Here is a 24,600-nt window from a genome sequence, read left to right on the forward strand (position 1 = left end):
GAGACCATCCTAGCTAACACGGTGAAACCCTGTCTCTACTAACAATACAAAAAAATTAGTTAGGCATGGTGGCGGGTACCTGTAGTCCTAGCTACTCAGGAGGCTGAGGCAGGGCAATGGCGTGAACCTGCAAGGCGTGACCTGCAAGCTTGCAGTGAGCCCAGACTGCACCACTGCACTCTAGCCTGGAGAACAGAGTGTGAGACTCTGTCTCAAAAAGAAAAAAAAGAAAAAAAGTTTTCATAATTAGAAACAAAATGCACAACAATGATTTCACCTCCCAAGAAACCCAATTTCTTTAACATTTTGGGTACCTTGTACTTATCCACAATTGGCAGCCTGATTGGTCCATCAACTGATCTATTGAAGTTTGGCAAATTATCCAGATATGGAATAAACGGTAATCCACTGAGAACATAACAACAATATCCATTAAAGAAAAGAAAGTCAACATAAATATCAAAATGTTAAGTTACATGACTATAACTTTAAACAGGTTATAACAATATTTTCATTCTACTCATGTATTTTTCCCATTCAACCAATTTATTATCCATTTCATCTCACTTATTCCACAGAAAACGAAAAATATTACAAAACTGCTCAGTATAAGGCTTCCTCATAAACTTATTAAAATTTAGAAAAGTATTTTATAGCAAATAACCTATATGTAATAAATTGACTATATTACTTAATTTTTATTGACTTTTCCAGTTTTGAAACCAAGATTCCATAAAATAATTTCCCCTTTAAACATACAGTACTGGCTGGGTGCAGTGGCTCATGCCTCTAATTCCAGCACTTTGGGAGGCCGAAAAGCAGGTGCATCTCTTGAGCCCAGGAGTCCAAGACCAGCCTGGGCAACATGGTGACTCCCCATCTCTACTAAAAATACAAAAATCAGCCAGGTGCGGTGGCATGCGCTTATAGTCCCTACGACTTGGGAGGCTGAGGTGGGAGGATCTCTTGAGCTGGGAGGTAGAGGTTGCAGTGAGCTGAGATCATGCCACTGCACTCCAGCCTGGGCAACAGAGTAAAAGCCTGTTTCAAAAAAAACCAAATAAACAACAACAAAAAAAACAGAAACACAGAGTCCAAGAATAAACTCATATTTACGGTCATTTGATTTTCAATGAGGGAGCCAATTCAATTCAATGGAAAAAGAATAGTCTTTTCAACAAATTGTGTGTAAACAATTAATATACAAAAACAAAATGAACCTAGACATAGACCTTACATCTTACACAAAAGTTAACTCAAAATAAAATACACACCTAAATGTAAAAAGCTTCAAAAATAAAACCTTTTGTGCTTCAAAGGACAACATCGAGAAGTGAAAAAAGGCAACTCATAAAGTGGGAGAAAATACTTGCTATAATCAGACTGCAGCTGATAAGGGACTGGTGGCCAGTATTAAAAAGAACTCTTAGGACTCAGCAACAAAATGACAACCCAGTTTAAAAATGGGCAAAGATCTAAGTATTTTTAAAACCAAGGTAGCCGGGCGCGGTGGCTCAAGCCTGTAATCCCAGCACTTTGGGAGGCCGAGACGGGCGGATCACAAGGTCAGGAGATCGAGACCATCCTGGCTAACACGGTGAAACCCCGTCTCTACTAAAAAATACGAAAAACTAGCCGGGCGAGGTGGCGAGCGCCTGTAGTCCCAGCTACTCCGGAGGCTGAGGCAGGAGAATGGCGTGAACCCGGGAGGCGGAGCTTGCAGTGAGCTGAGATCCGGCAACTGCACTCCAACCTGGGCGACAGAGCGAGACCCCGTCTCAAAAAAAAAAAAAAAAAAAAAAACCAAGGTTACAGTTAATATTCTCTTAAACTACTTATAAAGATGTATGCTCAATAGCATATGTTAACATGTTACTCAGCGTATGTCTTTATAAGTAATTTAAGTAGTAACATCCTTTTCCTTTTTAAAAAAAAGGAAAAAACAGTTACTTACATGTACCAAGGACAGAAATCCGACTGCTCTTTGAGATTTGCTCCAGTAAGTCCTGAGCAGGGCATAAAGTGAATGTCCTTTTTGGGATTGAAGCCAACTTTTTTCAAAAATGGCACTAGTTTCTCTTTACATTCTTCATATCTACAATTATAATATAACCAAAATAACTCAATTACAATGTAAACCAAGAACTCTAGTTTCCTAAGTAAACAGATTAAGGTTTAGAAAAACCCTAGAGAAAAAGGCGTACAATAACAAAACCATCCTTAGTCCCACTAACATAAAATACCAGACATCTACACTCACCTCTCATTGCTCCAATTTACTGTTGGATCATCCATCTTATTAATTAGCACAATTAGGTGTTTTACACCTGCTGTCTTTGCCAACATGGCATGTTCTCTTGTCTGTCCTCCTTTTTCAAATCCAGTTTCAAACTCTCCTTTCCTGGCTGAGATTACCTAATTCCAAGAAAGGAAACAGTTTACTCCTACGCCTTCAGGCATACCCTTATGGCAGTAAAACATCTTTCCTTTCAGTTATATCACAAGGTTTTTTTGCAAGAAAATAGAAGCAAATGAGTTATGACGTACTTGCTTTTGAATGTCACAAATCAAACAATGTCTAAATGCTTCCAATCCTCCACATTCCCAAAATCTAGTATACCTGCATATTTTAAAATTCCAACATTTACTTTCTAGACCTTGTAACTACAAAAAATAAAAATAAAAAAAGGAATCTACTACCAGTACTTTGTGAAGATTGCAAAACGACTGAAGACCATATGAAACAGATGGTTTCCTATTCATCTTTTACCCATGGTGCCTAACGGCGGACTTGGCATTTAATAGAGACTAAGATCTGACATGGTAATAGGTAACAGCAACAGGAGAGAAAAGGTAACATATATTTTCAGAAGTAAATCAAATTTTGAAGATTTCTTGAAGAGATTAGTATGATGAAAACTGACCGTGTACATCATTATATTTCACTACAACCTGAATTTGAGCTTTTAGAAGATAAATTCAAATTTAAAGACATAAGTGGGGCTACTAACAAATTAGACGGACTGGAAATGTCTTCTTACCAGCACAGCCAGATCAGCTTGAGAGGCACCACCAATCATATTTGGGACAAAACTCTTGTGGCCAGGGGCATCTAGAATTGTGAAATGCTTCTTTTCGGTTTCAAAATAGGCACGACCCACTTCTACTGTTTTACCCTTGTCTCGTTCTTCCTGATTTGTGTCTAAGGCCCAAGACAAGTACCTGAAATAATTTTTTAAAAAAGAATAATATTCCTAAGAACATCAGAGTTTTTAGGATATTCTTCACCATTAAAGATATAATTGACAACATCCAGCTTTATGTCCATCACACAACAACTAAATCATGAACAAGACTGGTGAAATTAAAACTGAGCCGGGGCCGTGCGCGGTGGCTCAAGCCTGTAATCCCAGCACTTTGGGAGGCCGAGACGGGCGGATCACGAGGTCAGGAGATCGAGACCATCCTGGCTAACACGGTGAAACCCCGTCTCTACTAAAAAATACAAAAAACTAGCTGGGCGCGGTGGCGGGCGCCTGTAGTCCCAACTACTCGGGAGGCTAAGGCAGGAGAATGGCGTGAACCCGGGAGGCGGAGCTTGCAGTGAGCTGAGATCCGGCCACTGCACTCCAGCCTGGGCGGCAGAGCGAGACTCCGTCTCAAAAAAAAAAAAAACAAAAAAAAAAAAACTGAGCCGGGCACGGTGGCTCACACCTGTAATCCTAGCACTTCTGGAGGCCAAGGCGGTGGATCACGAGGTCAGGGGTTTGAGACCAGCCTGACCAACATGGTGACGCCACATCTCTACTGAAAATACAAAAATTAGCAGGGTGTGGAGGCGCCCACCTGTAATCCAACCTACTTAGGAGGCTGAGGCAGGAGAATCGCTTGAACTCAGGAGCTTGCAGTAAGCCAAGATCTGCCACTGCACTCCAGCCTGGGCAACAGGGAGAGGCTCCGTCTCAAATTAAAAGAAAAAAAAGTAAACGAAGAAATTGAAAGAATAGGGCTGGGTGCGGTGGCTCACGCCTTTAATCCCCACACTTTGGGAGGGCGAGGCTGGCAGATAACCTGAGGTCAGGAGTTTGAGACCAGCCTGGCCAATACAACAAAACCTCATCTCTACTAAAAATACAAAAATTGGGCATAGTAGTGCATACCTATAGTCACAGCTATTTCAAAAGCTGAAACAGGAGAATCGCTTGAAGTTGGGAAGTAGAGGTTGCAGTGAGCTGAGATTGTGCCACTGCACTTCAGGCTGGGCAACAGAGCAAGACTCTGTCTCAAAAAAAGGGGGGGTTGGGCACAGTGGCTCACGCCTATAATCCCAGCACTTTGGGAGGCCGAAGCAGGCGGATTACCTGAGGTCAAGAGATCGAGACCATTCTGGCCAACATGGTGAGACCCCGTCTCTACTAAAAATACAAAAATTAGCTGGGCATGGTGGTGCGTGCCTGTAGTCCCAGCTACTGGGTAGGCTGAGGCAGGAGAATCGCTTGAACCCAGGAGGCGGACATTGCAGTGAGCTGAGATTGCACCACTGCACTCCAGCCTGGTGACACAGGGAGATTCTGTCTCCAAAAAAAAAGAAAACTGAAAAAATGTATTATTTTGATTCAAAACCTTGGAGGTTTTATATAAACACAGTCAATTATACAGTCTAGAACATTATTTTATGGCAAGTTGACAACATACAGAGAAAAACTAAGTACAAATGCCAGTATCACTGTGTGTTAAGTGATAATGAGCTCCCTTATTACTTCATTTTTATACTCACATGGCACAAAATACAACACAAATAATGGGTGTCTTGAGAGTCAAAGGGTAATACAACTTTTTTGGATGGGCACGGTGACTTACGCCTATAATCTCAGCACTCTGAGAGGCTAAGGCGGGCGGATCACGAGGTCAGGAGATCAAGACCATCCTAGCTAACACAGTGAAACCCCGACTCTACTAAAAATACAAAAAATTAGCCGGGCGTGGTGGCGGGCACCTGTAGTCCGAGCTACTCGGGAGGCTGAGGCAGGAGAATGGTGTGAACTCGGGAGGCAGAGCTTGCAGTGAGCGGAGATGGAGCCACTACACTCTAGCCTGGGCGACAGAGCCCAGGCCATGCCTGGCCCCTTTTTTTTTTTTTGAGACGGAGTCTCACTCTGGCCCAGGATGGAGTGCAGCGGCACCACCTCGGCTCACTGCAACCTCTGCTTCCCAGGTTTCAGCTATTCTCCTGCCTCAGGCTCCCAAGTAGCTGGGATTACAGGTGCCCACCACCACACCTTCCTAATTTTTGTCGTTTTGTTTTTTTTGGAGATGGAGTTTCACTCTTGTTGCCCAGCCTGGAGTGCAACAGCCCGATCTCAGTTCACTGCAACCTCCGCCTCCCGGGTTCAAGTGATTCTCCTGCCTCAGCCTCCCCAGTAGATGGGATTAGAGGCATGTGCCACCACGCCCAGCTGATTTTGTATTTTTAGTAGAGACAGGGTTTCTCCATGTTGGTCAGGCTGGTCTCGAACTCCTGACCTCAGGTGATCCGCCTGCCTCGGCCTCCCAAAGAGCTGGGATTACAGGCATGAGCCACTGCACCCAGCCATTTTTGTAGTTTTAGTAGAGACAAGGTTTCACCATGTTGGCCAGGGTGGTCTCGAACTCCTGACCTCAGGTGATCTGCCTGCCTTGCCTCCCAAAGTGCTGAGATTACAGGCGTGAGTCACCACACCTGGCCCAATAAAAATTGTTGTTTTTTTTTGTTTTTTTTTTTTTTTGAGACGGAGTCTTGCTCTGTTGCCCAGGCTGGAGTGCAGTGGCCGGATCTCAGCTCACTGCAAGCTCTGCCTCCCGGGTTTACGCCATTCTCCTGCCTCGGCCTCCCGAGTAGCTGGGACTACAGGCGCCCGCCACCTCGCCCGGCTAGTTTTTTTTTTTGTATTTTTTAGTAGAGACGGGGTTTCACCGTGTTAGCCACGATGGTCTCGATCTCCTGACCTCGTGATCCGCCCGCCTCGGCCTCCCAAAGTGCTGGGATTACAGGCTTGAGCCACCGCACCCGGCCTTTTTTTTTTTTTTTTTTTTGACAGGGTGTCTTACTCTGTTGCCCAGGCTGGAGTGCAGTGGCGCGATCTTGGCTCACTGCAAGCTCCGCCTCCCAGGTTCATGCCATTCTCTTGCCTCAGCCTCCCTAGTGGCTAGGACTACAGGTGCCTGCCACCTCGCCCAGCTAATTTTTTGGATTTTTAGCAGAGAAGGGGTTTCACCGTGTTAGCCACGATGGTCTCGATCTCCTGACCTTGTGATCCGTCTGCCTCGGTGTCCCAAAGTGCTGGGATTACAGGCGTAAACCACTGTGCCAGGCCTAAAACTTTTTAATAAAATAAAAAATAACTGTCCTCAGATATTTTTGAAAAGTGAAAGCCACTAACGCACCATGTGGGAGCAATGGCTACTTGCTAAAAATTGCTTCAATATTACACTGCCAAGTAAAAATTTATATAAATTCAAACCATCCATAACAGTAAGCATTAATTTAGCTTACCTCATCATCTGTACTTCATAGCATGTCCTCAATTTTTTATAACACTGACTAGCATTTTTCCCACTTATTATAGAGGAATATAATTTTATTTTTTCTTAAATGACCACCAATATCCCATTGAGATAAGGCTTGCTAACTTTTTAAAAATAAAAGTAGTAAGGTTAGAAAACAGAAAAAAGGGCCGGGCGCGGTGGCTCAAGCCTGTAATCCCAGCACTTTGGGAGGCCGAGATGGGCGGATCATGAGGTCAGGAGATCGAGACCATCCTGGCTAACACGGTGAAACCCCGTCTCTACTAAGAAATACAAAAAATAGCCGGGCGAGGTGGCAGCGCCTGTAGTCCCAGCTACTCGGGAGGCTGAGGCAGGAGAATGGCGTAAACCCGGGGGGCGGAGCTTGCAGTGAGCTGAGATCCGGCCACTGCACTCCAGCCTGGGCTACAAAGCGAGACTCCGTCTCAAAAAAAAAAAAAAAAAAAAAAGAAAACAGAAAAAAGTTGACTGTCTCACCATTCAAAGGCAACCAGTCAATAATTCCATTCCATTTTATTTCCAGCATTTATTTACATAATGGTAATATATATATATATATATATATATATATATTTTTTTTTTTTTTTTTTTTTTTTTTTTTTTGAGATGGAGTCTCGCGCTGTCGCCCAGGCTGGAGTGCAGTGGCCAGATCTCAGCTCACCGTAAGCTCCGCCTCCCGGGTTTACGCCATTCTCCTGCCTCAGCCTCCCGAGTAGCTGGGACTACAGGCGCCCGCCACCTCGCCCGGCTATGTTTTTGTATTTTTTAGTAGAGACGGGGTTTCTCTGTGTTAGCCAGGATGGTCTCGATCTCCTGACCTCGTGATCCGCCCGTCTCGGCCTCCCAAAGTGCTGGGATTACAGGCTTGAGCCACCGCGCCCGGCCTATAATGGTCATATCTTAAGCACAAGGATGTTTCCTGCTTCCCCCCAACTGCCACCACAATGCAAGTTCTATTCATAGTTACTATAAATTATGTAAATGTAAGTTTTCAGTGGTTGCAGAATGACCCAATTAAATGGATGGTTTATAATATTTTCAACAAGTCTATCACCAAATATATGGATTGTTGCCAAATTTCTCTGTGTTAGTTATTAAGTCATTAGGAACTCATCTTCTGTGTATTATGAGGAGAGGGGAAATTTCCTTTGTTGCGATACCATTTTAGACTTCAACAATTTATATTTTAACAGGCTCCAAAAGCACTAAGTGGCCATCATTTCCTTAAAAGTAATTTATGATGTCATTAAAGTTTACTGTACCAAGTTTCTCTGTTTTTCTCTTTAGCTTCTCTTTCATACTTTTCAAGTGTCCTTTTGTCAACCATTCCAGTCAAATACCTGAAAACATTTAGAGAAAAAAAAGTAAACAATTATTCACAAGTTACTCAGTGGAATTAGGAAAATGTGAAAATCGTCGAGGGGAATTTCAACTCCAGAAAATAGTTATTTTATGTGTGTGTGTGTGTGTCCATCTCAAAATATATGTATTAAAAATATCTATTAAAAAAAAATATATATATATATATATTTTTTTTGAGACGGAGTTTCGCTCTTGTCATCCAGCTGGAGTGCAATGGCACAATCTCGGCTCACTGCAACCTCTGTCTCCCGGGTTCAAGTGATTCTCCTGCCTGAGCCTCCCGAGTAGCTGGGATTACAGGCATCCACCACCATGCCCGGCTAATTTTTGTACTTGTAGTAGAGACAGGGAGTCACTGCGCCTGGCCATATATTTTTTTTTTTTTTTGAGACAGGGTCTCGCTGTGTCGCCCAGGGTAGAGTGCAGCGGCGTGGTCTGAGCTCACTGCAACCTCTTCCTCCTGGGTCCAAGTGATTCTCCTGTCTCAGTCTCTCAAGCAGCTGGGATTACAGGCATGCGCCACCATGCCAGGCTAAGTTTTTGTATTTTCAGTAGAGACTGGGTTTCACCATGTTGGTCAGGCTGGTCTCGAACTCCTGACCTCAAGTGATCTGCCCACCTCGGCCTCCCAAAGTGCTGGGATTACAGGTGTGAGAGCCACCATGCCTGGTTAGAAAATAGTTAAAGGTACCACTGGTGGATGCTAAAATTATGGAAAGTGTAAGTGAAAAAGGATATTTACAGTCTCAAATTATCAGACAAAGTGGCCTGGTGTGGTGGTTCATGCCCATAATCCCAGCACTTTGGGAGGCCAAAGCAGGCGGATCACAAGGTCAAGAGTTCGAGACCAGCCTGACCAACATAGTGAAACCTCATCTCTACTAAAAATACAAAATAATTAGCCAGACGTGGTGGTGCATGCCTATAATCCCAGCCACTTGGGAGACTAAGGCAGGAGAATTGCTTGAACCCTGGAGGCAGAGGCTGCAATGAGCCAAGATCGCGCCACTGCACTCCAGCCTGGGCGATACAGTGAGACTCAGTCTCAAAAAAAAAAAAAAAAAAAAATAGAAAAGGAAAAACTAACCTTATAGTGGACAATCTTGACAGATGACACCTTAACCAAGTAATTATGACTAATTTCACCAGTAATAAGGAAGTTCTGATGAATGACTATGGTTATAAGATGTTAACATCAGGGCAGGATGAATGAAGGGAACTTTCTGTACTGTTTTTGCAATCATTCCATAAATCTAAAATTATTTCAGAATATAGAAGGTTTTTGTTTGTTTTTTAAAGTAAATATAAGGTGGGCATGGTGGTGCAAGCATGTAGTCCCAGCTACTTGAGAGGCTGAGGTAGGAGGATCAGTTGAGCACAGGAGTTTGAAGCTACAGTGTGCTATGATCCCCCCTATAAATAGCCACTACGCTCCAGCCCGGGCAACACAGCAAGACCCTGTCTCTTAAAATAAATATAGTTTTATTTTTATTTTTTATAGCAATGAGGGTCTCACTATATTGCCCTGGTTGTTCCTGAAGCCTGGGCTCAAATGATCCTTCCACCTTGGCCTCCCCAAAGTGCTAGGATTACAGGTATGAGCCACCATGCCTAGCCAAGTAAATTTAAAAATAAAATAACAAGTAAATGTAAATGTAGGTACTATAGAAAAGAGAAAAAACTGCAACAATGTTGTCTAGGCAAGTAAATCTTATTACTTGTCAAAATGAGATAATAATTTTAAATTAGTTCATTAGTAACGCATACTTCCTTTGACTCAATCCAATTCAAAGCCCTCCTTTCCCTATAGCTTTCATCTGCGTTCTCCACATAGACATCTATAGTGCAGTGCACATAAGCATTTGCATGTAGAAACCCAGTGTGATGCCACCAAAACTTACAGCCCATCAGCAAAAAATATACACTGTCCTGAAACATAACATCATATGGCTGTGACACTTCAACCATAGAGACCTGGTGAAGGACCCCTGTTTAACAGCCTCTCTTAGGGTCTCTGTTGTGGAAATGTTCAGAAGTAACTGGCAAGATTACCAATTACCATTAGCCAGGTGTGGTTAATCACACCTGTATCCCGGCACTTTGGGAGGCAGAGGAGGGCAGAACACTCGACCCCAAGAGGTCAAGGCCAGCCTGGGCAATATGAAGAAACACCACCTCTACAAAAAACACAAAAATTAGCCAGGCCTGGGCCTGGTCGCATGCACCTGTAATCCCACCTACTTAGGAGGCTGAGGTGGAAGGACTGCTTGAGCCCAGGAGTTCGAGGCTGCAGTGAGCCAAAATCACACCACTGCACTCCAGCCTTGGTAACAGAATGAGACCCTATCTCAAAAAAAAAAATTTAACTAGGCAAGATGATGGCAAGCCCTCTAGGTCCTCTGATGACACAGTTTGAAGAAATGGGTCTAATTTAGAGGAGCAATTAAAAATTTAGGACTTTTTAGTTATCAAGATTTGTCAATACTAAAATGCATTACTAAAAGCCAGCCAGTCATTTCATACCTAGGAAATTCCTATCATACGATCAAAAAATTATCTTAGCATTTTAGCTAGTCTACCTGTCTATTAAATCCATATACATTTAAGGAGCTAATGAATGAGGAAAAAACAGTTCTCCCATTCACCAGATTCAAGAGCTGGTTTTCATTATTCCCATGTATGTTATATGCAAAGCAGACTAAGATTTCCCATAATCTAGAGTTTTATGTTCATTTTTATTTTTAAAAAATGTAAAAAGCTTTCAGAAACACATTTAACAATAGCAATAGTCACATTACAAAAACTACTACTTTTTTAAAAAAATTAAAGTAGAGACAGAGTCTCACTGTCTTGCCCAGGCTGGCCCAGGCTGGTTTCAAACTCTAGACCTCAAGTCAAGTGATCCTCCCACCTTAGCCTCTCAAAATGCTGGGATTAGAGGTGTGTTCCACCACACCAGGCCAAAAATCACTTCTTAACATCAGTATTACGTCTCAGTAATTTTATTTTTAATTTTTCTTGGGGGGACCCATTTTATCTCCTTTGTGTGACTGTATGAAAGTTTACAATGCCTAAAATTCATTCAATCAATTTAACTCTGTTATTTAACAAAAGATACAGACTTACATTATTTGTCCTCCAATGGTTGACTTGCCAGCATCTAAAAGTAACATCAACATGCAAACCATAGGTTAAAACCAAAAACCAATGGCTACATATGCAAGCAACAGTGCCCTTTAACATACATAATTAAATCTTCCATATGAATTTGTGGCATAAATCCTAGTTCATTACCCTTCTCCTTTTGAAAATGAGGCTCAAGGCTGGGCTCGGTGGCTCACGCCTGTAATTCCAGCACTTTGGGAGGCCAGTGAGGGCAGATCACCTGAGGTCAGGAGTTCAAGACCAGCCTGGCCAACATGGTGAAACCTCATTTCTACTAAAAATACAAAAATTAGCTAGGCATGGTGGCGTCCACCTGTAATCCCAGCGACTTGGGAAGCTGAGGCAGAAAAATCGTGTGAACTTGGGAAACAGAGGTTGCAGTGAGCCGAGATCATACCATTGCACTCCAGCCTGGGCGACAAGAGCGAAACTCCGTCTCAAAAAAAAAAAAGAAAAAGAAAAAAAAAAGAAACATTTAGAAATACTTTACTGATAAAGGAAAGAATTTTTTAACAGATTACTCCGAAGGCACAGCAGCAACTGACTATAAATTCCCCAGGAGTTTCAGAGAGCAAAAGCAGCTGAAGAACTGTGAACTACATTTAGGTGCTTTCACTTATAGCAAGTAAGGTATGTGCTCCTTTACACTTTTTTTTTTTCCTCCGAGACAGAATCTTGCTCCGTTGCCCAGAGTTGGAATGCAGTGGCGCTATCTGGTTCACTGCAACCTTCACCTCCTGGGTTCAAGCAATTCTCCTGCCTCAGCCTCCAGAGTAGATGGGATTATAGGCTCATGTGGCCATACCTGGCTAATTTTTGTATTTTTAGTAGAGACAGGGTTTCACCATGTTGGCCAGGCTGGTCTTGAACTCCTGACCTCATGATCCACCCACCTTGGCCTCCCAAAGTGCTGGGATTACAGGCGTGAGCCACAGTGCTCAGTCGCTCCTTTACACTTTCAAAAGAGTTCTTGCTACTAAAAGAAGGAGTATGGTGTTTCATATTCGGGGGGAAGGCAGAGACAGTAGAAATGAAAGACATATAATTCTGTATTTTTTTCTCACAATTCTGGGGATAGGTCATATAATCAGATAATATCTGAATAAATTAAATAAATTTGTTCTTGTGTTTTTTGCTAAACCAGCAACCTGGCAAGCATCCAGAAGTTACTCCAAATTATTGATTTCCTGCTTCACACAAAATTAAGATATCTGGTAAGGTCAATCACATTAAAATTAACAAAGTTAACTGAGGTTCATTAAAAAAGGGCACATTTTCTAAGATATTGATATTATCTATGCTGAACCACCATCAATGGTCAATAGACTAATTATATGTTACATACAATATACTGAGGTTTTTCTTCCAGCATCTATGCTATTACAGAATTATTCATTTGCCTAAACTTCAAGAAAAGTACTTGCATTTTTTTGCCAGCTAAAAAAAATCTAGCAAGTTAAAAATCAAGACATTTTCAATTAATTTGCTTCAGTTTCACTAAACATCTCCAAGTAGCTAAAAAGGATGTTCTATGTTTCATGTATCCAGTAACTTTAATTGCTATGACAGCAGCTTACCTACATGCCCAATGAATACTACATTTACATGCTCTTTCTTAGGAGCACCTGGTGGTGCAACCACAGACTTAGGTTTTGGGATCTCCTCTTCCTCCTCCATCATTTCATGGGCACTTTCCTCTGGCGGCCTTCCATCTCCCAAGGAACCAACCCCTGGCTCTGCTTCACTTATTTCTTCTTTGTGCTCCCATGATTCTTCTGGAGACATTTCTGTCTCTCCATTTTCTACTGAAGGAAGACATTTTAACTTAGTATTCTGAAAAAGATTTATAATCTATACTTTAAAATACACAAGCTTTAAAACAAATGGGACTTTGCATATGTAGTTCCATTTCCGAATGCCTAGTGACACATAAGCAGGAAAACCTCTTTCGTAACAGAAATGGGTGACAGCTTTCAAGGCAGACTCACTGCTGGTATCAGATCAGAGGGCACTGACTCACAGGCTGAGATTGCTATTTTAGCAAAGCTTCATTTTCATGAGGACAAACAAAATGTAAACAAGAGTCCTAACATTCCCAACAGCCTAGTTATTCCAGTGTTGAGACACCCTGATAGTAAGAAAAAAAGTAAAGTTTAAAATTGTGACACACGAAAAGTATGAAAGGATTTAGGAAATATTTTCTTTTTCCTCTTAAAGTAATACAACTTTGGCATCAACTTTAATCACCCTGGGAACATGAAACCCTTAAGAATTAAGTTATAAAAAGGAAGAACATGTTTCACCAAAAAAACAGAACATGTGGCCTGGCATGGTGGCTCACACCTGTAATCCCAGCACTTTGGGAGGCCGAGGTGGGCGGATCACGAGGTCAGGAGTTCCAGACCAGCCTGACCAAGATGGTGAAACCCCATCTCTACTAAAAACAAAAAAATTGCCAGGCGTCGTGGCACGCACTTGTAATCCCAGCTACTCAGGAAGCTGAGGCCGGAGAATCATTTGAAGCCGGGAGGCGGAGGTTGCAGTGAGCCGAGATCACACCACTGCACTCCAGCTTGGGCGACAGAGCGAGACTCCATCTCAAAAAAAGAAAACAGAACATGTACAGGTATTTAAATTGACTTTACCATTCCTCCACTCAATTTTATTTGCAATCACTAAGTTTATCAAGACAGTGTTAATGCCTAGTTTGTTCTACTTTCTAAATACTAACAGCAAAGACTCAATGTGACTTAAATGTAGGCATTACAATAATCATAACACATTTGCAACTTAAATCTTGAGAGTGAAAGAGTTTCATATTACTGTATTAATATGGTCAGAAATTTTCTTACCAATAGGTTCTGAAAGTTCCATGCTAACAGCTGAATTTGAACCTAGACAAGAGATTGAAATATAATATATATTTACAAAACAGTATCTAGCTTTATACAGCATAGACAACCTAATGTTTTCTCAAGTAGACTTTCAAAGAGAGCATCATTACCTTCACACAATGACTGTTCCTCTTGAGAGGATTCCACAGGTGCTGTTTAACAGAAATAAGTTCTGTTAAAAATTGATACTTATCCATCCATTTCACTTATCTTTTAATATGTAGTAAAAACAGAAGTTCAATAACACGACACAAGCCTCAATCAATAACCCCAGATCAATGGCAGCTAACTCAGGCCTTCAAATTAGAAGTCTCTGCTTAACCTACTTTTCAAAATTCTACTAATTACAGCTAATTTTGAAACATTTTCAGTAGTTTCAATGTATTCATAAAAACATGCTTATTCTTTTGATTTGCTTTATAAACTTTTTCTTCACAGATACTGTCAAAGTAATCTGCAGCTCAGCACTGATCAGATGTGCTCAACAAATACACATCTACTTCCCATGATTCTCTCTTGGTAAGCTAGCCCAAGAAAGCTGTGATTAGCTTTTTTTTTTTTTTTTGAGACTCAGTTTCACTCTTGTTGTCCAGGCTAGAGTGCAATGAATGGCACCATCTCGGCTTACCACAGCCTCCACCTCCCTGGTTCAAGCGATTCTCCTGCCTCAGTCTCCTGAATAGCTGGGATTACAGGCACATGCCACCACGCCTGGCTAATTTTGTATTTTTAGTAGAGACGAGGTTTTGCCATGTTGGTCAGGCTGGTCTTGAACTACTGACCTCAGGTGATCCGCCCACCTCGGCCTCCCAAAGCGCTGGGATTACAGGTTTGAGCCACCGCGCCCGGCCTGTGATTAGCCCATTTTAATATTCCATACTCATCAAAATTCCTGAATAAATTAGATACCTGTAAGATAAATGACATTTATATAAAGTCCTGAAATACATATAAGCCATTTAAAAAACATCTGCAGAAAAGGTGATTCCAGTGATGCCAGTTTTTTCCTACACTAGAACTCTAAGACCAAGCAACAATCCAGTTTCCAGTTGCCACACTGCAAATTTATTTATGACATTACTGGAAGAGATGTGGAAGAAATACATACTAATAACCAAATATCTAAGTCTGCCTTTTGGATTTTAGTTTGTCAGATACAGACAAACCTAAATTATACTCCAATATGAATGTGCCCCTGCTCTAAACAATCTCTACCATAGAAAAAGACACCAAAGAATTAAATCATACGAATCATGCACAGCAAGTATGAAAAAATAATGAATTTGTAACCTGTAAAATCATTACCCGGAAAGGATCAATACCTGTAAGAGTCAAGAGAGAGTGTTTTGGGCCCAACCTTCAATAGCATCAAATGTTGAGTAAAGTAATTTCCTGTCCCTGATAGGTAAAGGACAACCAAATTGTTTTTCTTTTTTATTTTTTAAGTGACAGGCTCAGATTGTCACTTAGGAAGATCTGTTTCTTGCAGCTTAAACTACATGAACTAGAGTGGGCAAGACCCCACAAGCAGGAAGACCCACATCACCACTACAAGAAAGCATGCCATGGGGACAACCAAGCAATACAACTGGAAGGGCAGGCGGGCTACACCTGACAGGAGGTGGGAGAAAGGGAGAGTACAAGGTCTCAGATGACCCCAAGCTGTGGGATGAGCAGGACATTAACAAACGGGGGGGGAACCCATTTGAACCTGGTTTGGAAGGAGACCGGAACTGTACTTCAAACACAATACAGATTTAACCTTTTTTTGCTTTTCCATTTTGAAGAAAAGTTTAAGGGTAAGGTAAGGAAAAATTACTCAATTTTCAGAGAAAGCCAGGCAGTACTGAGAGAATCAAGTTCACAGGCCACCCTAAGAAGGAGGTGACAGCATGGGGTACTCTCAAAGCCTGGAACTAAGCTGACTCCTAGGCTTAACTCCTGGCTTATGACAAGCTGTGAATGCATTTATTCCATTGAAATTGTGGGAATGATATACCATCTACCTGAGAGGACTGTTGAGGGGTTTATGGGAGGAAATGGGAGAATAATTTGTTTAGTGTCAGTTAAAGAACTCCTGGCATATTCAACAAATGTCAGTCTCCATCTGCTATGTAACTACTCCAACTCAATCCTATCAATATGTATTGAGTATCAGTCAGACACAGTGGCTCACACCTGTAATCCCAACACTTTGGGAGGCCAAGGCGGGGGGATCATTTGAGTTCGGGAGTTCAAGACCAGCCTGGCCAACATGGCAAAACCCTGTCTCTACTAAAAATACAAAAAAATTAGCCGAGTGTGGCGCACACCTGTAATCCCAGCTACTCGGGAGGCCGAGGCAGGAGGATCACTTGATCCCGGGAGGTGGAGGTTGCAGTGAGCCAAGATCACGTCACTGTACTCAAGCCTGGGCAACAAGAGTGAAACTCCATCTCAAAAAAAAAAAGAAAAACTAATAAAAATGCGTGTGTGTGTGTGTGTGTGTGTGTGTGTGTGTGTGTACTGAGTATCTATTATGGGCCAGACAAGGATAAAAAGTACTCACGAATCCATATTGTGTAGGGGGTGGGTGGTGGTGGTAGCAATTTGCTTTAACTAATTTTTATTGAGCCCTATGTGCCGACTGCTAGCTCATCCCCACCAAAAGCCCTAGGAAACAGATCCTGTAATCACTACCATCTAACATACAGGCACATCAGAATCAACTGCAGGCATTTCCAAGTTATGCAAGTGCCATCTTCCCCTTCCTCAGATAGCCCCTGCTGAAAATCAGTATTCAGGCCGGGCCTGTAATCCCAGCACTTTGGGAGGCCGAGACCAGCGGATCACGAGGTCAGGAGATCGAGACCATCCTGGCTAACCCAGTGAAACCCCGTCTCTACTAAAAAATACAAAAAACTAGCCGGGCGAGGCGGCGGGCGCCTGTAGTCCCAGCTACTCGGGAGGCTGAGGCAGGAGAATAGCGTGAACCCGGGAGGCGGAGCTTGCAGTGAGCTGAGATCCGGCCACTGCACTCCAGCCTGGGCGACAGACCAAGACTCCGTCTCAAAAAAAAAAAAAAAAAAAAGAAAAAAAAAAGAAAATCAGTATTCAAGTAAAGTAAGCTCTGGTGGACATACAGTTATGATGTACTGTATGTTAAAGCAGGAAAATGACTGGTATGGTGGGCTTCCTCACCACTCTCAAGCGTATCACTAACTGTAACAGCTTTTCAAAACAAAACTTACACCTGACCACTTAGTTCCTGGCACCAGCTATTAGATTTACAATACAGATGGCTCCTCAACTTACAATGGATTGTCAATTGCAAATGGGTTGGGCATGGTGGCTCACACCTGTAGTCCCAAACCTCTGGGAGTCCAAGGTGGGAGGATGGCAAGAGTTTGAGACCAGCCTGGGCAACATGGCAAAACCCCATCTGTACCAAAAAAAAAAAAAAAAAATCTGTCAGGAGTGGTGGCACACGCCCAGAGTCCCAGCTGCTCGGGGGGCTGAGCCCGGGAGGTCAAGGTTGCAATGAGTAGTGATTGCACCACTGCACTCCAGCCTGGGCGGGACAGTGACACCCTGTCTTAAAAAATAAAAATAAAACCGATATATTTCTACCCTGTCTTCATTCATCCACAGTAAACCCTTACTTCTTCATTCTTCTCTGGTCTTATTCATGATGCATACAACATCCAGATTTTACTGGCTACTAATGAGCCTGGGCTTAGAATCTTCCCAGGTTGAACTGTTCATGGCTAGGAAATAGATGATTAGGGTGTAATTTCTCACATCCTGCATGGTTCACAGCTGCTAGTAAAAGAAGTTAGAACCCTCTCAAGGAATGAAATTAGAGTTTCAAATTTTCCAACGTTATCTCTATGTTTAGAAACACACCCTTATTAACTATTTAAAAATGGAACAATTTTTTTAAGTGGAAAAGCTTTTCAGAGTTTACCACTGAGTGCAACTGCCATGCCCCAAATTAAAAGGAAAAACTAAGTTTGAGACCAGCCTGGGCAACATGGCAAAACCCCATCTCTGCAAAAAATATATATGTATAAAAATTAGGCTGGACATGGTGGTTCATGCTTGTAGTCCCAGCTACTTAGGAAGCTGAGGCAAGAGAATTGCTTGAGCCCGGGTAGCAGAGGTCGCAGTGAGCCAAGATTGCACCACTGCACTCTAGCCTGGGTGAAAGAATGAGACCCTGTCTCGGCCAGGCGCAGTGGCTCAAGCCTGTAATCCCAGCACTTTGTTGGGAGGCCGAGACAGGCGGATCACGAGGTCAGGAGATCGAGATCATTCTGGCTAACACGGTGAAACCCCGTCTCTACTAAAAAATACAAAAAACTAGCCGGGCGAGGTGGCGGGCGCCTGTAGTCCCAGCTACTCAGGAGGCTGAGGCAGGAGAATGGCGTAAACCCGGGAGGCGGAGCTTGCAGTGAGCTGAGATCTGGCCACTGCACTCCAGCCTGGGCGACAGAGCGAGACTCCGTCTCAAAAAAAAAAAAAAAAAAAAATGAATGAGACCCTGTCTCAAAAAAAAGAGGAAAAATTAGGCTGGGCATGGTGGCTCACACCTGTAATGCCAGCACTTTGGGAGGCCGAGGTGGGCGGATCACCTGAGGTCAGGAGTTTGAGACCAGCCTGACCAATGAGGAAACCCCGACTCTACTAAAAATACAAAAATTTGCCAGGCATGATGTCTCATGCCTGTAATCCCAGCTACTTGGGAGGCTGAGGCAGGAGAATCACTTGAACTTGGAAGGCGGAGGTTGCTGTGAGCTGAGATTGCACCATTGCACTCCAGCCTGGGCAACGGGAGTGAAACTACGTTTTTTTTTTAAAAAAAAAAAAAGAAGCAAAATTAATAGTATAATTTATAATAAAGGAAAATTAATGAATTGGCTGTGATACTTGGTACATTACCACAAATTTTAAAACATGAAGTGAAAAGATTTTACCAGAAGACAGCAGAACACCGGTACTGCCTGTGATACAGATGATAAACTGGATCTTGTTTTTTTCTTTTAGAGATGGAGTCTCGCTCTGTCGCCCAGGCTGGAGTGCAATATCGTGGTCTCAGCTCATTGCAACCTCCACTTCCCAGGTTCAAGCGATTCTCCAGCTTGAAGTCCCGAGTAGCTGAGACTACAGGCGTGTGCCACCATACCCAGCTAATTTTTGTAGTTTTAGTAGAGACAGGGTTTCACTATGTTGGCCAGGCTGGTCTCAAACTCCTGACCTCATGTGATCTGCCCACCTCAGCCTCCCAAAGTCCTGGGATTACAGTCATGAGCCACCGCACCTGGCCTTAAATTTTTTATAGAGATGGGGTTTCAATAGGTTCCCCAGACTGGTCTCCAACTCCTGAGCTCAAGCAATCCACCCACCTCAGCCTCCCAAAGTGCTAGGATTACAGGTGTGAGCCACCGCGCCCAGCTTCCAAAATACTTTAATAACCCAAAAGGAAACCCATATTCATTTAGCAGTTACTGCCCACACTCTCTCCTAGCTTCTGGCAGCCACCAGTAAGTCTGTTTTCTGTCTCTGTGCATTTACCTCTTCTGAATATTTCATATCAATGGAATCATAGAATATGTGGTGTTTGTGTTGTTTCACCATGATCAAATTTTAACTATCAATTTTAAGATCCAGTTATCAGGCCAGGCGCGGTGGCTCATGACTGTAATCCCAGCACGTTGGGAGGCTGAGGCAAGCAGAGCACCTGAGGTTGGGAGTTTGAGACCAGCCTGGCCAACACCATGAAACCCCGTCTCTACTAAAAATACAAAAATTAGCTGGGGTGGTGACAGGTGCCTATAATCCCAGCTACTCAGGAGGCTGAGCAGGGAGAATCTGGGAATCTTGAACCTGGAAGGCGGAGGCTGCAGTGAGCTGAGATCACACCACTGCACTTCAGCCTGGGCATAACAGTGAGACTGTCTCAAAAAAAAATAAAAATAAAAATTAGCTGGGCGTGGTGGCACATGTCTGTAGTGCCAGCTACTTGGGATGCTGAGGTGGGAAGATCACTTGAACCCGGGAGGTGGAGCGAGGTTGCAGTGAACCAAGATGGCACCACTGCTCTCCAACCTGGACGATGGGGTGAGACCCTGTCTCCCCCCCCAAAAAAAGAAAATGCTTTAGAACTAGCTAGAAATGCTGGTTGTACAACACAGTGTGAATGTACTAAATGTCACTGAATTGTTCACTTTAAAATGGTTAGTTTTATTTATTTGTTAATTGTTTATCAAGAGGAACTATTTCTTAGCCCACATATTCATGTGATCAGGAACAAGAGTCAGTGACAAACTTCTAAGTAAACCAATCTGAAGAAATTCTTTATATTCCAAGATTACACTCTGACAGATACCAGCCTTCCTCATCTCCTCAAAATCTCATCATTTCTGTAGAAATCTGCATATGCCTTCTTTCTTGGTTCAGCCACACGAAACTTATACAAAGCTGCAACCCCCAGGGATACCATGAACGCTCCAAACATATGAAATTGCAGACGCTTGGCCAAAAGGCCATGCATCTGAGGTTTTGGCAACACTTCGGGAACCATGGTAGTTACTGTCCTTGATATGTGCGCCAACCTCAACACCAACGTCCTTCCTGACTCATGTTATTTTATTTTATTTATTTTGAGACGGAGTCTTGCTCTGTCGCCAGGCTGGAGTGCAGTGCTGCAATCTCGACTCACGGCAACTTCCGCCTCCCGGGTTCAAGTGATTCCCCTGCCTCAGCCTCCTGAATAGCTGGGACAACAGGCGCGCGCCACCACGCCTGGGTAATTTTTTTATTTTAGTAGAGATGGGGTTTCACTATGTTGGCCAGGATGGTCTCAATCGCCTGACCTTGTGATCTGCCCACCTAGGCCTCCTAAAGTGCTGGGATTACAGGCGTGAGCTACCGCACCCAGCCAGTTTTATGTTATGTGGATTTTGCTTCAATTTTTAAAAAGGGTATACAATTATTTTAAAAGCTTTGATCATGGATCAAAGACTTGAACATGGAGAATCCTACTTGGCCAGCACATCCCCACAGCACACGTCAGTCAAGGCCACAGATATCATGGCAGGTAAAAAAAAGCTACGTTTTGATTCAAGTTACATGTTTTAAACACAAGTGTCTGCCTAATTCTTTAAAAGTGCCTGATGCATATACTTCATAAATCAGCATTTAAATTCATACTGCTTTAGACACAAAACTAATCTTTAGGCCGGGTGTAATGGCTCATGCCTGTAAAACCAACACTCTGGGAGGCAAGGCAGGAGGATCACTTGAGGCCAGGAGTTTGAGACCAGCCTGGGAAACACAAGGAGACTTCATCCTTACAAAAAATTTAAAAATTAACTGGGTATAGTGGCACAAGCCTATAGTCCCAGGCAGGAGAATCACTTGAACCTGGGAGGTGGAGGCTGCAGTGAGCAGTGATCACACCAGTGCACTCCAGCCTGGGCGACACAGCAAGACCCTGTATCAAACAATAACAACAAAACACAGTCATCCTAAGTAAAATTGTAGTTTTGTTAGCTAAATGGGGTGTTAATTAAAGAAAAATACAATTTCAGAGCTGTCACAGAAGTGTCTCACATTGCATGAAAGTGAGAAATATGTGTGACAAAAATCTGTCCAAGTTTCTGTAGTGATGGAAATGTTTTACATCTGTGCTGTGACATGATAGTCACCAGCGACATGTGGTTATTAAGCACTGGAAACATGGCTATTACAACTGAGGAACTGAATTTTAAATTTAATTTTAATAAATTTAAATGGCCACATGTGGTTCTCCATCACACTTTGGACACACAGTTCTAGCTCAAGGATTCTCCTAAATTGTAGTACACACTTGCCTACCTAATCCCCCATTTCTATCCCATTCCCTGTCCATCCCCCAGCCTGAAGGGCTAACGATCACTCCTCTCAGACACGACACCTCTTTAAATTAGAGGCACAAGCGGGGACTGGGTGCAGTGGCTCACACCTGTACCTGTAATCCCAGCACTTTGGGAGGCCAAGGCAGGTGGATCACTTGAGGTCAGGAATTTGAGACCAGCCTGGCCAACATGGTGAAACCCCGACTCTACTAAAAAATTAGCCGAGTCTGGTGGCACACACCTGTAACCCCACTACTCAGGAGGCTGTGGTGGGAGAATGGCTTGAACCGGGGAGGCGGAGGTTGCAGTGAGTTGAGATCATTCAGTCAATGCACTCCAGCCTGAGTGACAGAACAAGACTCTGTCTCAAAAATAAATAAATAAATACATACATAATAGGTACACATGTATCTTAGCTCTTGTTCCCTAGATTATAGACTTCCAGAATTAACTGTAGGTGGATGGATTTCTGAAACATGGAGACTTTTTTCTACTTCGGTAATCTCAACAAGTTGGCATGATATATTGTATAGAATAAATACACAGTCAATTTTTACTGAATCAGCGTGTTTTTCTTTGACTTTCACACTGGTTCCTTCCAGTCACATCAGTTCACTTTTTCACTTTTCTTTTTTCTTCTTTTTGAGATGGAGTCTCGCTCTGTCGCCCAGGCTGGAGTGCAGTGGCACAATCTCGGCTCACTGCAACCTCCACCTCCTGGGTTCAAGCATGAGCCACCGCGCCTGGCCTCACTTTCCTTTTCTGACCAGGATCCTTAGCCTCCATCTGTACATTCATTGCATTTCCATTAGGGTTCAAGAGAGTTGAAAACAATTGTAAATGTGCCAACTTTCTAAGAAGGGGTTAGGGAAGCACTACACTCAGGAGGTGTTGGGCCAGGTGTGGTGGTTCTCGCCTATAAGCCCAGCACTTTGGGAGGCCAAGCTAAGAGGACTGCTTGAGGCCAAGAGTTCAAGACCAGCTGGGGCAACACAGTGAGGCTTTGTCTCTACAAAAAAAAAAAGTAAAAATTAGCCAAGCGTGGAGGCATATAGTTGTAGTCCCAGCTATTTGGGAGGCTGAGGCAGGAGGATCCCTTAAACCCAGGAGGTTGAGGCCGCAGTGAGCTCTGACTGTGCCACTGCACTCCAGCCTGGGCAACATGAGACCCTGTCTCAAAAAACAAAATTAAAAAAAGAAAATTTTAAATTAACTATGTGGTTCATATTACATTTCCATTGCATTATGCCAGGGTGGTAACGATAAAAAAGCAAGATTCATTTATCTCAGGAAGAAAATTAGGCTGAGATGATAAATCCAGCAGCCAGCAAGTCTTAATAATTGGCACTTATCTGGTAAGATCACATGAGACAATGTTTCTTGAAATTTTTTCACGAAAATCCCTCCGACAGCAAAGAATGACCCCATCTCTGAACAAAAATTTGCAAGCTGAGGTATTTTTTTTCCCCATAGACAATACTGAAAAACAGTAAAAGCAAACACCAGAAAGAAAAGTCTGCAGAACATATAAAAAATGTGGATGGTTTTGCCTTAATTACCTAACAGTCTAAAAATAAAAAGGCACAGTGGTACAGACAGTGGTGAACAGAGCTGTTTTAAAGTATTTTACATCAACATTTGCTAAAATGTAAAAAGAAGTAATTTCAAAATATTGCTTTAAATCAGAGCATTGCCTACTTATGACAAATATCATTCTGCTACCACTGAGACAGAACACGGAGAAATGCCACAGTCCAAGCTCACGGGCCCAGTTTCTGGAGAGTCTCAGTCTACTTTAATACAAAATCACAGGGAAAGCACTAGCAGTCACTACTAGAACAAACTTTGAAATGACCTAGATTCTAAGCCTCGCTCCTCTCATGGATGTGACCTAAGTTATTTAGCTTTACTGAGCCCTTATTTTCTCATCTGTAAAATGGGTCAACAGTACCTAAACCTCAAGAGAATGTTGTGAAGACTAAATAACTGAGAAGGGGATATTAAGCAGTGGTGGTAACTGCTCAATAAATTTATTACAGCAAGCATTTCAAAGCCCCAAAATAATTTCAAAAACCTTTAAGAATGAAACATGAGGCAAATGCCAAGGCCACTCTCAGAAAACACATGCCAGTTGTAGTAATCAGCTCTAAGCATGCCCTTCCCCGCCCCTGCCCCCGACCCCGCCCGCCCCCTCCCCTCCCCCGTTATTAAAGAGCATGATGTGGCAGATCGAGCACTAAACTAGCAGGTGGCAAATCTGCATTCTAGACTCAACAGGGTCATTAACTCTGTGAGCGACCTCAGGCATCTACTTAGCATTTCTAAGGCTCCAGTTCCTTTATCCGAAAATGAGGAGATTGTACAAGTGCTAGGGTCATATCCAGCACTAACATTCTAAGAACCTCCTTATTCAGACACTAAAGGAATACCACATTATCAACCTGATTAGACTTTGCATAGAGTAACTAAAATTCTATTCTGTTTTTCAAACAACCCTGAAGGATAGTCTTACAGCTACATCCTGACTACTTCAAAAACAATTTGAAGCCAGGCAAGGTGGCTCACACATGTAATCCCAGCACTTTGGGAGGCTGAGGCGGGTGGATCACTTGAGGTCAGGAGTTCGAGACTAGCCTGGTCAGCATGGCAAAGCCCTATCTCTACTAAAAATACAAAAATTAGCCAGGCGTGGTGGTGCACGTGTGTAATCCCAGCTACTTGGGAGGCTGAGGCAGGAG

The 24,600-nt window shown here is 42.9% G+C and overlaps 1 protein-coding gene and 1 pseudogene across 5 annotated transcripts in view; both read right to left on the reverse strand.

The window, feature by feature from the left end:
- Window positions 1-24,600, reverse strand: part of LOC105467752 (G1 to S phase transition 1) — a 120,016-nt gene that overhangs the window by 17,213 nt on the left and 78,203 nt on the right. For 4 of the 5 annotated variants that reach the window (XM_071083662.1, XM_071083661.1, XM_011717445.2 and 1 more), the window contains 9 exons: window positions 14,096-14,137; window positions 13,944-13,985; window positions 12,669-12,896; window positions 11,053-11,086; window positions 7,827-7,904; window positions 3,042-3,222; window positions 2,261-2,415; window positions 1,955-2,095; window positions 315-408 (listed from right to left, as the gene is read on the reverse strand). In XM_071083662.1, coding sequence (XP_070939763.1) covers window positions 315-408; window positions 1,955-2,095; window positions 2,261-2,415; window positions 3,042-3,222; window positions 7,827-7,904; window positions 11,053-11,086; window positions 12,669-12,896; window positions 13,944-13,965 — 933 coding nt within the window. In that variant the 5' untranslated portion in view covers window positions 13,966-13,985; window positions 14,096-14,137. The remainder of the gene's footprint in view (window positions 1-314; window positions 409-1,954; window positions 2,096-2,260; window positions 2,416-3,041; window positions 3,223-7,826; window positions 7,905-11,052; window positions 11,087-12,668; window positions 12,897-13,943; window positions 13,986-14,095; window positions 14,138-24,600) is intronic. The other variant, XM_011717444.3, reaches the window with a different exon arrangement.
- Window positions 17,412-24,019, reverse strand: LOC139359729 (cytochrome c oxidase subunit 6C-like; annotated as a pseudogene).

Source organism: Macaca nemestrina, chromosome 18 (assembly GCF_043159975.1).
Source record: "Macaca nemestrina isolate mMacNem1 chromosome 18, mMacNem.hap1, whole genome shotgun sequence".
Classification (NCBI taxonomy): domain Eukaryota; kingdom Metazoa; phylum Chordata; class Mammalia; order Primates; family Cercopithecidae; genus Macaca; species Macaca nemestrina.